This window comes from Hippocampus comes, unplaced genomic scaffold, assembly GCF_001891065.2.
Source record: "Hippocampus comes isolate QL1 unplaced genomic scaffold, H_comes_QL1_v1.1 scaffold397, whole genome shotgun sequence".
NCBI classification, from domain to species: Eukaryota; Metazoa; Chordata; class Actinopteri; order Syngnathiformes; family Syngnathidae; genus Hippocampus; species Hippocampus comes.
Genome location: NW_017804968.1, coordinates 661,247 through 679,693, shown reverse-complemented (window position 1 = coordinate 679,693; position 18,447 = coordinate 661,247). Strand labels below are relative to the sequence as shown.

Sequence of the window (18,447 nt, the reverse complement as noted above, 5' to 3'; positions counted from 1 at the left end):
CTGCATGGAAACCCCACCCCCGCCACCCCCACCACCAAATCCCTCTAACACGCAACGTCTCCTTTTCTGACCTTAATACCCATGCTGTCTCCCCAAAAGACAGACTGGCATAGACGGGCTGACAAAAGTGACCGAGCGTAACGTTTTCTCTTTCAGGACATAACCTTCCTGTATTCGCGAAGCCGCTCTTGTCTGAATGGTGACATTTTGAATGGTTTTACTGAATACACACAATCAAGTTTTCACTTGAACTGTTTCATATGGACTTGTGTGGGGTTTTTTTTGGGGGGGGGGGGGTTTTAGGCACGGTGATGAAAGACGCACAGAGTCTGGGAAATGTGGTCAGAACTGTAAGAATAATGTTCAAGAGTAAGTGGTGAGAGAGTAAGTCACAAAAGGTAAATTATTAGTAAGGTGCAAATCTTGGAAGCGAGCCCCAAATTATGGTGGCTAAAACCACACAAGTCCCGACTAAATTTCAACCGAGTCATTATTTAGCTTGAACAAATCACAAGTCCGGGCGGCCCGGTGGACGAGTGGTTAGCGTGTTGACCTCACAGTGCAGAGGTACTGGGTTCGATTCCAGCTGCCTCCCTGTGTGGAGTTTGCATGTTCTTCCCGTGCCTGCGTGGGTTTTCTCCGGGTACTCCGGTTTGCTCCCACATTCCAAAAACATGCATGGCAGGCTGATTGAACAATCTAAATTGGGTTCAGTATCTTGCCCAAGGACAAGCTTGCAACGGCCGAGGATTGGACCCCCAACCACTCTCCTACCGAGCCATGCCGCCTTCCTATAATTGCTGACTTCAATCTGACTCGAGTGAAGTCGTGACTCAGCTTGCTTTTCATACCTCAACCCAATCGGGCTCGTTTACACAGTTGTAGGTATGTGAGTCTTCAAAAGGAAATTACAATGTCCCACTGGCCAAAAAAACAAGCTAAGAATGGTGTTGCCGGTGGTGGTGGTGGGGGGAGGGGTCAAGGTGGTAGCCGCCCCATGTAATTGCTAATGAGCCCTCTCTCAATGACTTCAATGCAACACATTTCATTCGGCATTCGTGTGAGGTGGGGTGCAGACGAGACGGAATGCAGATAAAACGCTCCCGAGTAAACGGCGGCGTAGTCGTGATGCGTAATCTTTCGCATTGTCCCTGAAGGAATGTGTTGATTTGTTAGCGCCGGTGATAGCGGCCTATTTGAATCAAGTGCCGTCTGCGATACGCGTCTACGGCTACCTGATGTCTCGTTTTTTTCCAGCTCTCTTTCTGACTTGCACATCCAGCGTGTGACTTCTCATCTAAAGCGGTGTCAATACGATGCATTCCACTCAGGGGGGGGGGACGTCTCCTTTTAACCCTTTCGGGGACGGCGGTTACTACAGTGGACAGCTTATCACGTGATCAGGTGACAGGGTGCATCAAAGGGTTCGTTACTTTTCATTTAAACAGCGATCGCTCGTATATGTGCGTCTGTTCAAGTTGTATTGAATCCCTTTGAAGCGACTCATTCGACATGACGCACCGCTGAGGCTTTCAATCCATGCAGTGACACATGAAGTAAACATGCCACTCTCCACAAGCATTGTACAGTGTGTAGTGAGTCACGCCGCAGAGGAATGTATCCAATAGTTGATGGTGGGAGTACATGGCTTGACCCCAAAAACAATCCGCTAAATCTTCCTTTCACGCCCCCCCCCCCCCATATGACTCATGCGTGCTTACACTTCCATACATGCTCTGTCCATTTAATTCTCACGCACAGGCACCGCAGCGTCGGCTACGTTTGTCTCTTCGAGTCAATGTGGGGGCAAAGACTCCACTTGGTTGTCAATGGTGTTTTCCAGTTATGAGATTTTAGTCGGGAAAAACTAAAAATTATTATTTGGAGAAGAATAGGGCTTGTTTTGAGATAAATTGAACCTGTCTATTTCAGAATATAGTTGGGCATTATACACAATACTGTGTAAGGGATTGGCAAGTATCGTATTGGTATCGGGCCGATACTGGCCGTATCTTAAGGTATAGGTTACTCGATGAGGCTGCCACTATCAGCTACTAAAACTTTAAATAAAAAAAAAAAAAAACGTTGAAAAAAAATCTGACATGGAGTAGGTACTCCTTGGCAGTAGATGGCGCTATACTGCGACAGATTTGACATTTCGGCGAATCATTATCTGCGCCAGAAAGAAAGGTGTTCAAAATTGGTGTTGTGTTCAATGAAATTTTATATATGAAAAATTACAAGTACTCCGTATCAGTGAGTCGGACAAAATGTTGATGTTGCTGCTTTTCTGCTCACACAACAACAAAACATTTCACCATAATTTTACATTATTTCAGACTCGGCATGTTCGATAACACCTTTTTGTTTCAGACCGATGCCAGTACAAGTGTGTTTCTAACAAAGTCACCCATGCGTCAGTCACCTTTAGTACCATTTCCTGTAAAATTATCTCCTCTTTCGAATTAAGTTGACAGTCTCGACACAGATAAGAATAAATTCGGAATATTTGATAAAAAACAAACAAAAAAACATTTTACATCCATGCAACGACGACTTATGCTCGAACAGTTAAACTCCAGAGGACGTCACATCTAAACAACCAAAACTTTGCATCCAGCGCAGGAATGTTTGAGGAGGGGTCTTGAATGGTGGGCTGGGGGTGAGGGTGCAAAGAGGAATTGGAGGTGGGAGGGGTGGGGGGGCTTTTCGGGCAATTTGGGTGGAGGCGCTTTTTGTTGCAATGCAATGACGGGCCATGACATCATCTAAGACTCAGGACACACACACACACACACACACACACACACACACACACACTCTCAGGACACACACACACACACACACACACACACACACACACACACACACACACACACACACACACACACACAAAAACAGGCTCCCACTCCCCCTCTCTTGTCTAAGAAGTGTCTCGCGCACACTTATTTATTGATTGATTGATTGATTGATTGATTTTCATGCAGCCTATCTATGGCAGAGATTTTCACCAATCATGGTTTGGAACACATCCCTTTGCGATACACGCACGTGAGCGCTAGTCTTTTTCATTCAAGCCTCCAGTCGGACCCCCTCCTCTCGTTTGCGTGTGTCCAAGAATGTTGGGCAGGAAGTACAATCATCTTTTGACATCACAGATTGCGCTTCCTGTCGCACATTTCCTCGGGTTCTACTCGACTCTGGACACGGTTTACACATCCGCGCACGTTTTCTCAATAGCGCGTGACGTTGTTTGGTCAGATAAAATCTGTACTGAAGTTGCGCCATCGCACTTTGTCCATTGTCGACGAGTGTCTGTGTACATGCATGTGCCTTTAAGAGGCGGAGCCTAATGGAAGCGTGTGATGTTGGTGATTCTGGCTATTGTGATTTTAGAAATCATCTATCCTGCTTCACGCGACGCGAATAAGAGTCCAGTTCCCTCAAGGAGTATATATTTACTCAGGCTTGCCATCTGTTGCCTCAACTTTTTCAGCGCATTCCAGACATTTTTTTTTTTTTTTGCGTAAGCAATTTGGACAGTTGTTCCTTGGCATATGTTGTCTTCTACAGTTGTTAGGATTTTTTTGAAGTGGGTGGAGAAGACCCAGGAGTCCATCCAGACTTATGAAGTATTTAGATTTTTTTGGGGGGGGCGGGCTGTGGGGGGGCATCAACTTTGATAAATAAAATATTTTTGTGCACTTCGTCATGGTCAGGTACATTTTCTTGCCAGCGTTTTAAAGCGGATGGTGTATGCTTATATTTCGGATAAACGAGCAAAAATTTTAAGGTTTCACTGAAACTTCTCTTTCTCTCCCTTGACTCCGATTTTGTATCATTAGACGACCCTCCTTTATACCTTCAGGCACAAAACAAGCCGTTTAACCCCGAGCATGTGCTGGGAAATGGGTTAATGTGGGTTAATGTGTGCTGCTCCACCGGCTCTATTTCAGGACATAATCTCATTCTACAACTTCGTCACAGTCTAACCCGGTGCTTTGGTTCCCATTAGGACTTGACTGATCTTAACATGCCGTTCACTGCCACATGAGTGTATCCAATACGTATAGAAATGCCGACAAATTTCCATAACTGCAGATTCATAGAGAAGCTGATGAGACGATGGTATTGTGGATGGTGGGAGAGCGAGGCGAGGGTCTACTATAGAAGAAGAAGGAGGGGTGGGCCACATTCCTGCTCCATTCTCTCGAGCCTCCTTGTGCCTGGGGGGGAGGTTAGGGGTTGAGGCGGAGGAGATTAGGTTTCCCTGATGCCGGGAAAGATGAGAGGGCAGACCCCGCAGATACGGGCGAGCCCTGGGGAGGTTCAGGACTTTTGACGACTTTTGTACCCCAATTGTGGAAAATACACATTGGAAATCTAATTTGGAATGCTCGTTCCATGAAATCGCATGAATTTTGTCCCCCAAAGTCTATTCTGTTCATTTGCTTTCAATTTTGTGGTGCTCCGCAGCGTTCAAGTCCATGTGTGTGATTGTTACAGTTTTTTGTCCAATCACATTTCAGTCTCTATTTGTTGCCGTGTCAATCCAATCTGCCCAAGGGGCTTCAGAATCGCTAGTGCTAGAGCATGCGACTTCAAACTATCAGTAAATGAACCGTTTTTTTGACCAATCAGATTTATAACTCCCGCGCAAGGGCTAGCAAGCTGGCTAGATGACATCAGCCTGTTTCCCTCCCTGAATTGGTTGGTCACTTTTTTTGGGGGGGGGGTGTTCTTTTTTTGTCATGTTATTAGAAAAATATTGTCTTGAGAACTGCTCCAGGTGACATGTATGCTTATATTTCGGATAAACGAGCAAAAATTTTAAGGTTTCACTGAAACTTCTCTTTCTCTCCCTTGACTCCGATTTTGTATCATTAGACGACCCTCCTTTATACCTTCAGGCACAAAACAAGCCGTTTAACCCCGAGCATGTGCTGGGAAATGGGTTAATGTGGGTTAATGTGTGCTGCTCCACCGGCTCTATTTCAGGACATAATCTCATTCTACAACTTCGTCACAGTCTAACCCGGTGCTTTGGTTCCCATTAGGACTTGACTGATCTTAACATGCCGTTCACTGCCACATGAGTGTATCCAATACGTATAGAAATGCCGACAAATTTCCATAACTGCAGATTCATAGAGAAGCTGATGAGACGATGGTATTGTGGATGGTGGGAGAGCGAGGCGAGGGTCTACTATAGAAGAAGAAGGAGGGGTGGGCCACATTCCTGCTCCATTCTCTCGAGCCTCCTTGTGCCTGGGGGGGAGGTTAGGGGTTGAGGCGGAGGAGATTAGGTTTCCCTGATGCCGGGAAAGATGAGAGGGCAGACCCCGCAGATACGGGCGAGCCCTGGGGAGGTTCAGGACTTTTGACGACTTTTGTACCCCAATTGTGGAAAATACACATTGGAAATCTAATTTGGAATGCTCGTTCCATGAAATCGCATGAATTTTGTCCCCCAAAGTCTATTCTGTTCATTTGCTTTCAATTTTGTGGTGCTCCGCAGCGTTCAAGTCCATGTGTGTGATTGTTACAGTTTTTTGTCCAATCACATTTCAGTCTCTATTTGTTGCCGTGTCAATCCAATCTGCCCAAGGGGCTTCAGAATCGCTAGTGCTAGAGCATGCGACTTCAAACTATCAGTAAATGAACCGTTTTTTTGACCAATCAGATTTATAACTCCCGCGCAAGGGCTAGCAAGCTGGCTAGATGACATCAGCCTGTTTCCCTCCCTGAATTGGTTGGTCACTTTTTTTGGGGGGGGGGTTCTGTTTTTGTCATGTCATTAGATAAAGATTGACTTGTGAACTGCTCCAGGTGACATTTGCGTGTCCTGTTTTGCATCATCTTGATGGTTTCTAAGAATCGTGACGTGGTCGTGTTGCCCTTCGTCGCGATGGCAGAGACTGGCAAGAAGACAAAAAGGCCTCCCGTCCAATTATTTAGACAGCCAATGATAAACAACGGCTTCCTAATAGAGGTTTCAGGTCTCGTCTTCTCCTGATGGGCATCCCTCGAGCACCCTCTTCATAACAAACGACTAAATAAAACATGCTGCCGAGACGGACAGGACACTGATGCATCTCGTGGGACTGACTCGGTGGGTGGGACTGAGTGGCTTTTCAAGCGCTCCGCTCTGAAACGGAAAATGGGAAGTCAAAGCACTCTTCGTGTCTTGATTATCCAGCCGTCCATACGGGGGAGATAATCATAAAAGGATTCAAACCGAGCTTTGTTTGAGCGAAAGTCCTGACGCGGAGTGAAATGAGCACCGTCAGCTGGAATGCGAAAGCAATACGGGCAGAACCGCGACTGGTTTGCGTTATGGTGACGTTTCCGGCATTGGCGGACGCCGCGCATTGGCTTAATTGATGGGAGAGGCCGCATATTTTGGGACAATGAACACAACACTCTTGTGCTCCGGAGCCAAGTCTGAAGAAGTCCGTCTTGGAGCGGATTCATGGCCATATGACGTCTTTAGCCTACTTTCATTACCGTGATGAAAAGACAGTCCTATCAGCCAGGTCTCAAAATGCAAACATTTTAACCCTTTCATGCATTCTGTAACCCGATAAAATGATAAGCTGTTAAATTAGTAACCGCTGTCCCTGAAGGGGTTAAAAGTAGGTCTTGAAAGGGAATGTTTTGCTGAGTTTTTGGTTTCGGAATCACATCGACAATTTCTTCCCGTAAAACTTAAAACGTTACTAGCCAGTTGAGTATGTAATATCTCCATCAAATGGCTCGGCTCGCATTGAAACAGTTACAGACCGTCGCACTGATAATTGATGTCCAGCAGGCCTGCAAATTGACTTAACTGTCGGCACATCGACCCAACAAAAATCACATAGTCAGCACCCCCTCTCCCTCCCCCCGAAAAAAAAATCTACATCTGTCCAGTTGCGCAGCCTGCAAGCCATCAGGGAGGGATGCTCAACTCATTACATCAATGACGTCATTCTTTGGACTCGCTCCGCACAGATGAACTCATCAGGCTGCAGTCACTCTCCTCCTTTGCCAAAAAGCATCTCACAGACCTCAATCAAGAATGTGTCCTCTTTTGTTATTCATTATGTTCCATTTTGTCCATAAACTTGTAAAACCTATAAAACCGTCAGCACCATATTTAACGCTGCGTTCCGCAAATCTGGCATGTCGGAATTTTCAGACCTCCGACTTGGAAAAGTGCAATCGTATGCCACTCAAGAGTTGCTGTTTGTGAAGTTCAAAATTGAGAACAATCAGTGTAGACTCGATTTTACCAAAATGCAAATATCACTTTTTACAGATTTAGATACAAATCGGATTGATCATTCGCATTATTTAGCAGTAGCTCAGTTTATTCGGACTCGACTTTTAGAAGCAGCCACGCGTGAGGAACTTCAAATTAATAATGAGTGAAATAGTTTTCCGTGACATAGGTAAATCGGCTCTTTGCATTTGGATAGAGGATCTGATTTCGAGCATAGAGGGTTGGAAGAAAATCTGAGCTCTCAAGGCGTTGTGGTGAAGCTCCGACCTTGTCGAGTGCCGTTATCAAAGCATCGAGTTATACATATGCTGCGCCGACATACATGACGAAAAGCAAAATATTTTCACAATTTAGCATCATCCATCTGGAGAGTAAAATCGGTTAAAAAAATATTTGAATATTTGCTTGGCTTTGACCAGCCCGTGGAAATGGCAAAATTTGGCCCTAAAATGGCCACTTGGAACAAAATGGAGGACAAAGAGATGAAGCAATTTAAAAATTGTATGATGTATTCGGGTGGCTTTTTTTTTTTGGTCCTTTTGATGTGCAGCCTTGTCTTTTTGTTGTGTTTGGCTGTTATCAGGTAGACTGCATTTCCTGTCTCCCACAGTGACAGTTTATGTTTATCGGCTTCCAGACTGGAGATACAAGTCGTGCCAGGATGCCTTTCACTGTCTCCCATTGTGTCAATAAGCGCCCTTTCCTTTCACTCCCTGTGATCCTCGAGCGGCAGCCTTGAAGCTTTTTAACAAGCTCGCCGGTTTCGCACGCATAGAAAGCCATTTTGGCTTTTAAGCCATATCTTTCATGTTCATCTTAAGGTTTAATTGCTAAATGTTAACGACTTGAATTTGATAACGTCACTAGTATGGGTTGAATAACTTCAGATTAAAAAAAACTTTTTTTTTTTTTTTTTTTTAGTCGAGGCTAACGGGATGAAAGTCAAGTCGACTTGTAATAATCTCTGACATTGTAGTTTGTTTTTTTTTAAATATATGAAATTTAATTGAAGTGACAAAGCTAGCAGTAGTTGACCTTCTACTCAAAATAGTTCTCTTCTCCCACCGTGTGTGGTAACTGCCTGTTACGGGCCATGTTAGCCTGCTATGCCACATTCGGTGCTATGTTAGCTTCGCGAGCGCTAGCGTTCAGGACCGTGAGTCGTGCTCACGTTTATGCGTCCTAGTTAACGTGCCTTGCGCAGCTGCTGTGATGTAAAATGTAAAAAGAAACGTTTTGAGTATAACTTATCAAATCAAGTAATGGGTAAAGCAACTCAGGTATTTTTTTTAAAAAGGTGTAATCAGCAATTAGATTACGTTTTCGAAGTACCTGTGGCAACACTGGTACTTTTCAGTCATGCATTTCAGTCGTGTTTTTTTTTTTTTTTTTAAACACGAGTATTTACCGTGATTCTATTTAAGTGCATGTGCTCCCTCTACTCTTCACCACAATGTCGTGATGACATTTCATATTAACGATGACGAGAAAGTATTTCATGGGTGGATTACAGCTGGCCGAGTGTTGCGCTTCTGCCAAAAGTATCGCACAATGTTTGGACCCAGGCACTCGGATTGATTAAAGTGATGATTATAAACACGTGTCAGGAAACGAGAGGGAGAAACCTGAAGGTCTTGAGTCTAATACTGATATTTATAACGTTCATCTTCGTGACATTTCTAAAGATTGAACATGTTGAACTTGGACAGAATGTAATTCCCAAATGAGACTATAATTGGGGTAAATAACAACAGTAAGTGCTTTAGCGACATGGGAGGTGTCCTGGCAGGTCTACGACAGTATGGGATATGGGGTTGCCATGGCAATGCTTGTTGTAATTGACTGGAATCTTGATAGCTCTACAGTGAACCCGTTTACTGCCACTCGTGTTTTTTATAATGAAAATCCCCTACAAAAAGGTCGACTAGCTTAATGCGAACATATGAGATGAAACCCCAAAAATGGTCGTCGTCATCACCTCATCCAATGTGAAGCCACGCGTGAAAAAGAGCGCGTCAGGTTACTCTGTCAATGGACAGCGCCGCTTAATAAAATAGCTTATTAAAGTGCTTATTTGAAAGCACGGTATGTGACATTTCTCTGCGTTTTAAGTCGTGTTGGGTTACCGCTTTCCCTTGGGCCGCGGCGTATTATGAAGTACGCGGGCTTGCTTTGCGCGGGGCCCGGGTCACGGCCTGTTAAATATTTAGGGAGGGTGTATACACGTCCCTGCGGCCCTCCCAGATAGCGCTTGACACAATAGCAACGGCAAGGATAATAAACATGTGCAGCTGCGGGGACGGAAAACCGCAGGTTGAGGATGGAGGCGCGCAATCTTCAGAAATTGGACGCGTTAATCACGAATCCCATATCCAATATGTCTTTTTATCCTTGTACAACCTTTATTTTTAGACCTTTCTCTCTTTTTTTTTTTTTAATGCGTGGACCTTTTGGCCATTCCACACAAGGAAAACGCAAGTTTGTATTTCAATAAATATATAAAAACAAACACCCCCAAGAATGTCCTCAAAGTTTGCTCACCCTAAATCCTCTGCACATACCTGTGCAAAAAAAAAAAAGCCAATCACGATACAGTGAACCTCGCATACTTGAGGTTCGGTACTCACATCTTAACCTACCTGTGGAATATTTTCAATATTTTTTTGAAAGTAGTTCTCATTTTTATTTTGTTTATTTCCTTTTTTTGTGGATAATGTGGATGTTGAATTCTGATATTTGGCGGTATAAAATCACAATAACTGACCCGCCCAAAATATCATCCGATTAAACCGCCAGCCAATTAATCGGCCAGGCCACCGTTGAAACTTTACAAGGAAAAGTGTGGCTATTAAAACCTTTCACTGGTCCATGCAAGAAAAATGTTCCATTCACCCTATTACAAGAGAATGATGTAAAACGTTTTATAAATAAACCAATACGTGTGTAGAGGGATTAGTGAGTCAATCTTGCACTACTTTTGCACAAAAAAACTGCAAACACAAACACACGTACACACCTTCTGTCAGCGTGTTGTCCTCCGAGTGTCCATTCAGACTAGTCAGGCTGGAGATTTGTCCATTCTTTTGCAGGGGCTGAAAGAACAGGAAGAAATATTTCTTTATTTAAAAAAAAAAAAACATGACATTTTAAATCTATAGTGGAATTGGTCAATTTATCTTGGCAGGAGACTAAAGCAGGGAGAAGAGAACTCTGGTTCCTCAAGAGCCAAAGCAAACAATACGGGATACATATGTGCAGACATAGAGCTGCTCAATCCGCAACCAAAATCGTTAAAATATTTTTTTTTTGACAAGTGTGAGTATTTTGAAATAGATATTTGAAGTGGATTCCATTTGTTGCGACCCCACCTCTAATATTTTATTCCAGATGCCTGGGAAGTTTGAATATTTATGACCTCCGATTGGAGACAAAACATCTTTGGAATGCTGCTCGATGGTAGAGAACAAGTAGACGATCCCTGACCTCACTGAGAAATCGCAGGGATCTAATGTGATGTAAACATATGCGAATGTAAAATGCCATTGATTAAAACAAAGATATTGCAACATGGCGTCCTGAGTATCCCCTGTGGCTACAGCAGATATGGATGGGTGTGCCACAAGGCTCCATACTAGCTCCACATACAATATTTTGACATTTGTCACAATTGCCTAGTTTTACCATGAAAAACTAGCTGGGTTCCACACGGCTTGCTACTATGTCCAATTACTTTGTCCTATAAATTGTCAATATCAAGTTACTTGGCATTCCGATTGTAAATCTTGATAAGACTGACAGGGGATCCTGTCGGTCCCATCATACAAAGTTTCGAGATTACAAATGGCGCCCAGCGAACTACATACGGTGCCGTCATCACGCACCACACACACACACACGCACACACACACACCCTTATTAATGCAGGCTGGAATAAACACAGCAGTGCATTCCATAACCATTAAGTATTTTGGTTCCTGTGGCAAAACGACAAAAACTAGGCTGAAAAAAGGGATCTCTATTGGATCATGCTGATAGAAGCAGCAACAGGCTCTTTTTCATTATGAACACACACAAGTACAGCAAGTTAACAAGACACAGCCCAACTCCAAACAGCCTTATCAAGTGAGTCAGAGTGCTTCCTCCTGGCAGCGAGCATCTCTGAGTGACAGTTGCACAATAGTCAAACCCCGGAGTGGAGAGGCAACCAGAGCCTCCCCGCAGGCATGCTCATCGAGCTAATGGAACACTCGGCATACAAACTCTTCCAGGAAATACGTGCAAAATGACACCTTGCAGGAAACACCCTGCTCGGGACAAATGGTAGCAGGGGGGATGCTAAATGATGGGAATGCTTCATTTTACATTTGTGCAACAATGTGGCGACTGACAGTCAGTGATGGCAAGTAACAAAGTTTGGGCACTCGTAAATCAAGGTAGAACTGTAAAATATATTTAATTTACGTTCCTGAATAATAGCTAACCTCCAATTTTGTAAATCCCCTGCTTTATCCACATCAACTCCCTTGAAAAGTTTCCAAGTTTGAAAATTCCCTGAATTTTGCAACCCTTCCCCCCTCTGCAAATTGTGGTCCTTCCCAAGCCATCAGCACGTCCGATCAGATCGGCTATGTGATCTATCTAGTGCACCTTTGGACCTGTGGCGACTCCGTCCTGCCCTAGTACACCCCATGACTTTCATTCCCAGGATTCCTCACCCCCCGCCCCCCATTTTCCAACATTCCAAAGATTCCCCCCTCCAACACCTGACTCTGCTCACTTTGTCAGCACATCTCATCCAAATGGTTGCTCCTACGTCCCGCACGTCCCCTAAGGCATATCTTTAAGGGAATGATATGGCCAAATACTTGACACTAAGTATATCTACAATTAAAAAAAACATACACACTTTTTTTTTTCGGTCTGGGCCAAATGTTTTCTATCATCCCCATCACACAGTAAAACCTTGACAAGGCATTAAATTGCTTATACTTAATCTTACTGCTTAAATGAGTAAAAGAATACAGCTTTCATCCTGAGGACAATCCCGTTTGCCTTGATCACGCTTCTGACCTAAAAGTGAACCGAGCCAAAAAACTTGACGCCGAATTCTCTTGTCAGGCAGAAAATGCAGTGGCTTGGCAGCCATTTGAGCATTTTTTTCTCCCGTCTCAGTGGCCAACGTGGTGCGCCACAAAGACCGAAAGACAGACTTGACAGTTAACATCTGCTCTCGGAGGAAGAAAACAGGGTGGTTCTGTTGTCCTTTCGACACTTTAATTTTCTTGAAATGTGACTTATTTTGAAAAACACACAACTTTTGTGTCGTGCTGTTGCAACTGTATTTTTGTTATGGTATGACTTTCCTCCCCACTGAAATCTCAGAATACCGCAGCTGTATTCTTATCACGATATTTTTTTTGCCCCCCGCTGGAACTATTGATTGATGTCCTGGGGTAATGACACTCAGTCTGTCTGAGAGCCATGTCTCCAAGTAATCCTCCTAACACTGACTGATACTCGGGAATCCTTCCAGCCGAGAGCATCAAACGAAGAGGTGCACCGTGTCGCAAAATATCCATGACACGCTCCCATTGATTCCGCCGCACTGAGCTGTGAGCACCGCGAGACAATGATCTCTTCTATCATCGTACTCTTCTCTCGCTGCTTCCATTTCGTCTGTCTTTGATTGAGCCGGGCCTCATTCGCTTCTTGGCTACAGCCGCGGAGACGACCGTCTGTCTCCGAAATCACTCCGCAAAGGCCGACAGAGGAGATTTATATCCCCAAAGGCAAACAAAGAAGTGGGGAACGCTAATGGAAAGCAAGAGGGCAGCGGTGAAATGCTCCGGTCTAACAATATGAGAAGAGCTGGGGTGTACTATAAAATAAAAAATAAAATAAAATAAAAAAGGAGTAGTTTAAATGTTGAAATGTGCTTCCCACCGTTAGCATGGTTGTTAGCATGATTGTTAGCATGGCTGGCAACCATTTAACACATATCAGCGAAGCTTTTTTTTTTGTGAGTTTGCGTGTATTTAACATTATTTAGCTGTAGTTTCACAACAATTATGACTGGTCAGAAAAGGGAAAGCGAAATATTTTTGTCACCATAGATTTTTCCCTTGTGTTTGCTTGTGTTGTGTTTGAAAGTGCTCTATAAATACAGTTGAGTTGAGTTGTGTTGCTTAATGCTAATCTTCAAAGAGTCCTCAGTTTATTCATCATTTTCTTTGTTTTTTTTTTTTTTTGTTTTTTTTTAATTTCAAGAGTAGACCATATAGAAACATGTTAATCAAGAAAAAAAATTGTATATTTTGTGAATGAAGTAATGCTTGAGCACTAAAGTATTAGCTTTCATTGCCAGGCTACACGCCTGACTCTTTGGTATTTATATTTTCACAATGTATAAAATAAAGAACACACACATGTATTGTATTAGAGGAGAACATAAATAACAGCAAAGAAAAACATTTTCTATTACCTTTACCATGGTTGTTAATGTGACCTTTCAAGCTGTTAAGATCTGCCCGCAAAAGACGCAAATAGTGTTGCTACTCTCGTGCATGCACGTTTGTTACATAAGTGTTCCTTTGATTCTTTGTTGATTTGTAATGAAGTGTGTACTTCTCCAACACTGTCAGAGCGGCAGGTTGCGTATAAATATTCCACTGTCAATATAGCAATATATTCCGGGTTTGTTCATCCTGGAAATTGTGTGTGTGTGTATTTTGAGGAGATAAAACTATAATTGTAGTTTAAGCAAAAAATGTCTTTGCAGACAAAAAAAAAAAAAGTTCAGGCTCACTGCCCCACGTCCTCGCGCGATTCTACTCACCCCTACCAGCCACCAATCTATGATCACAATCTATTAACACTGACCTACATACAAAGTAAAGATGAAAGCCTGACAAGACCCCTGAAGAGCACTTTCACGCTTTCCACGAGCTATTAACCCTCAAATGCAGCTCCAAGAAACACCCGATTGTGAATTTTGTTGTATTAAAACCATTACTAGTTGTACTAAAAGTATTCCTTTGCTAGGTCAGGATTCCGTTTCAGGACTGTGAAGTTGGGCTTTGAAAAAAGGCTTTCAAACAAAACAAAATTAATTGAGTTAGCGTGACTTGCAAATAAGATTCGCGCTCTAAAGTACTTTTAGATGACAAATAAAACATCAAATAGCCACTTAAGTGTTTTGGGGTGTCACGAGGACACTTGCGATTCAAAATTTGTCCTCAGAGTGCCATAGCGCTGACCCTTCATGACATCACAATTTCTCCGTCCTCTGATAGGATGTTTCAAGCAAAACGTCTCAGCAAAGCATGTTGAATCCGTGCACATTTAATAATCAAAATCTCTGGTGAGACTCATTTTACAAATTTTTTTTTCATATTCTTAAATAAATACTGTGAAGTGATCCAGATGATATACATGACACAGCTGCGTGCAGTTATATTGTGTTTTTGAGAGCGAGAGATGCAAAGCAAACGGAGCAAACACCTGTCACAGTCGTGCTCTACCTACATCAGTGCCGCTAACCCTTGAACCCCAAAGCTTCCATACCACCCACCGCTTACTTGTCTGCTTTTCATCACCGGCTTGCCTTTATGTGGGCCGCACTTGAACAGCAAACAACAACAGCCGGGTCGCAGGAAAGACCCCCCCTCCCTCGGGACACTGTGCTAATCGTGACCGCTGGCCAGTGTTTGACCCCAGGGGGGGCTGCTTCTCTTACGGGGCTTAAATAACAAATACGGATCCATTTGTTGACCTCCAAGAATCTATGAACACATGATAGGCATCACATGAGTGGGGGGAAAAGGAGAGACAACTGATTAAAAGCATGCTTTTAATTAGCCCAGGCATCTTGTTTTGGATGCCTGGAGGCCACAGAGGACCTACGAAACGAAAGTGTTACAGCAGAAATATTTATGCGGAAACCAACGCTATGTTGGTTTCAATTAAAAGGACGGAAATGTGAAGGATTACATTTTTTTTTGAAATAATAAATCAGTTGTATTTATCAAACAGCACGCCTTGTAAATGACATATGTTAGACAATCTGATAAAATCACATTTATCAGCCTATTACGAAACTGAATGACATGTTCAAAAATTACAACATAAGAAAATTATTGAAATTGTTTCATAAGATATTTTGCGATGATAGCAATTTTATTTCAGTTAATTTAATCTAATTTGATGAAAGATAAATGTAACAGGCTATATGTAATGAGTTTAAAAAAAAAAACAAAAGTTGAAAAATATTTTTACTCTTGTATTTTGAACGATTCTTCAATTCACTTGAAGGCAATTCAATTTAATTTGAATAAAGATGCAATAATTCTGTAAATTGCTATGGTAATGGAATAAAATTATAGTGATATGCTATTGTTTATATCTCAAGAAGAGAATCCACTACCAAAAATGTCGTTTTATATTGAACAAATACCATCTGTAATACAGTTTATAAAAGAATAAGATTTACAGCATCTTGATGAAAAAAAAAAAAAGAATACTGCATGTATTGAATCAATATGTGCATTTTCTGACCATCTGGAGATTCAAAATGCATTCCTCAGCGACATTTCGTGCTTTTTCCATCAAGTAGCACTCATGAGTCATGAGTGGACGAGTGTCATAAGAATATACAGATGTTCATATTTGGACATGATTTGTGAACAGACATCTGGCGACTTTGTGGATGTATCTGTTTAGTTTTTCAATAGATCTCGACCATCTCCGCTGGCCGGTGTTCAAAATGAGGGAACCTGCTTTTTTTGCACACGCTGCGAGGCGCTCGTAGAGTTGGCGCAAACGTAATAAGGTTTGAGTCGCTTGAAAGTTAAAAATCTAAAATAAAATTGGCACCTCTGCAGTGGTGCAACTTTGATAGTGCACACCTCAGACATTTTTTAGGGCTGACAGATGAGAGAAGTCACGCCCACCCGAATACTGTCTGCTCAGCTACGAAGCAGTACAGTACTATCAAAGCCATGACTCATCCTTTGTCCTTGAAAAATCGCTCAACTCCAATTGGCGTGCGCACGCACGCACGCATGCACACACACACACACCCCACACATCACCATCCACTGTGCTCAGTGAAGCTTTTGACTGCTGCATCAGGACCATAACTGATGAAATATGGATGTGCATAAAAGAGAAGCAAGATGAGGGGGAATGAAGTGAATCAACTGCGCTGTGTACGTATTTTTTTGGAATGGGCCCGAACTAAAACATCCACCACCACAAAGGTTCCAAAGGAGGAGGAGCTTCATTTCGACAAAGGTAGTGCTTTGCTGCCATGTTGTGGCATCTTGGCGCCAGGGACTATGTTGAGATAAGTGGAGGAGCTTCATCCAGATAAATGACGAGCTTTGTTGTTAATCTGTGGCAACTTGGTGCCAAGGGCATTTGTTTAAGTGAGTTGAGGAACTTCATTTTGACAAAGGTAGTGCTTTTCTGCCATCATGACACCAAGGGACTACCTAACCTTTTGCCATTTTATCAAGGGAGCTATCACGTGAAGCAGTCGCTCCAAGCTAGAGGCCATGGAAAGCTACTGAAATGCTTAAGGAGTCATGAAAGGCAGCGTCAGATCAAAATGCTGACGCGGCAAAGTCTCGCCGTCACAGTGATTGATCAGGTCTGAGCTGCTGCAAGCGGCCTGTTGGGCGCAGCGTTTCTCTCGAGATCACTGATGGATACTGCATTGCCTCAAAAATATGCGATGAAAGCAAGACATCACAAATCCAAAACATCATATTTAAAAACACAAACAACTCTGCATCCACTTACATCCTGGCATAGATAGATGAACAAGGAGACGGAATATGTAGTCAAATAATTTTTCTACAAGACAGCGCACTGGTTTGCGATGCAAATATCCATGAGTTGAGTAATTAAAACCCTTCTTGGGTGAGTAACAACAGTGCGGTATGAGTCTGAGTGGAGGCAATCATCAGTTTTGTATTTATCATAACACGCACACATCACATGAGTTTTATCCACTTTGCGACTCCTTGTGACAGTTTGCGTACACGTGTTGGTTGCATCTAGGTGACAAGTTTAATGCCCTCCAGGCAGGGGCGGGGCAATCGTGTTTCTCTAGGCTGCGGTGCCTCCAGTATGTGTATGTTTTGTTTTTGGGGGTTGGAATTGAACCCGGTACCTCTGCAGTCTGAGGTCGACTCACTAACCACCTGCCCGTCGGGCCGCCTCTACTAAGTCTACATGACAAATATAAATCTCCTCGCGGAGCCCTTTTTCAATTCCATTGTGAATCTCATCCATGTTATCTAATTTTGATACTTAATTAGAGGCTTAATTGGATAGTCAGTTCAATGTAGTGACTAATGATCTGGGAAAGGAGTTCAGTCCAGACAGACTAAATGGAAGGAACTCAGACGGCGGTCCAACTTTCGATGTCGTTTTTAATGCCAATTTGGTGGACATGCCGGCTCATTAATTAAAGCGGAATGGTTGGATCCAAGATGAACTGTTATTTTGTCAGGAGATCAAGAAGCGGTAGATGACAAAAACAGAGATGCCAATATTGGCTGTGCAGCAGCACCAGTGAGTATGTTCATTTTGTTCCATTGTGAATCGGCGACTGTGGCTCTCCTTTCCCACATTCAAGGTCATCACATTCAGAAAGTAGACTGTAAAAATCCATTCGCAACTAGTGGTGTGCATAAATGTCATGGAAGGCAGTAAAGTAGTTGAACCTTGGCTACTCGTGAGACAAAACTGCATTAGTTGACAACTTGTGATATAACTTTCCACTCGCGGATGTCACCTAGCACAGTTTTGCTTCACTCATAATATGCAGTTGTCCTTCTAGTCCGCCAAGGTAGTATCCAAAAACGTTACTAGTAAGACAAGTGGCAAGCTTTGCTCTGCTGTACTTATTCCTCCACTTTCGCTCGGTTTTCAACACCCCCCCCCCCACCACCACCATTTTCACTGACCCAGGAGAACAACGGCGTGATTCATGTGCCTCTCCTACGTGATGTCCTCTTTATTCTATCTCTGCCCCCTTCCTCTCGCCCACCCAAAACTCCCCCAACCCCTCCACCCCGCATCCTCCGCCTCACACTGGTTCCTTCCTCTTGTTTTGGGCCGGCGAACACAGGGGGGCCCCGGCTAGGCTTGTCCCCTGTCCCAGCCCAGCCTCAATG

At 43.3% G+C, this 18,447-nt stretch overlaps 1 protein-coding gene across 2 annotated transcripts in view; it reads right to left on the bottom strand.

The window, feature by feature from the left end:
- Positions 1-18,447, bottom strand: part of akap12b (A kinase (PRKA) anchor protein 12b) — a 32,132-nt gene that overhangs the window by 10,057 nt on the left and 3,628 nt on the right. Inside the window, exons 1-2 of one of the 2 annotated variants that reach the window (XM_019889599.1) lie at positions 13,746-13,769; positions 10,281-10,356 (exon numbers count right to left, since the gene is read on the bottom strand). In XM_019889599.1, the coding sequence (XP_019745158.1) occupies positions 10,281-10,356; positions 13,746-13,754 (85 nt within the window). In that variant the 5' untranslated portion in view covers positions 13,755-13,769. Of the gene's footprint in view, positions 1-10,280; positions 10,357-13,745; positions 13,770-18,447 lie in introns of those variants that run through there. The other variant, XM_019889590.1, reaches the window with a different exon arrangement.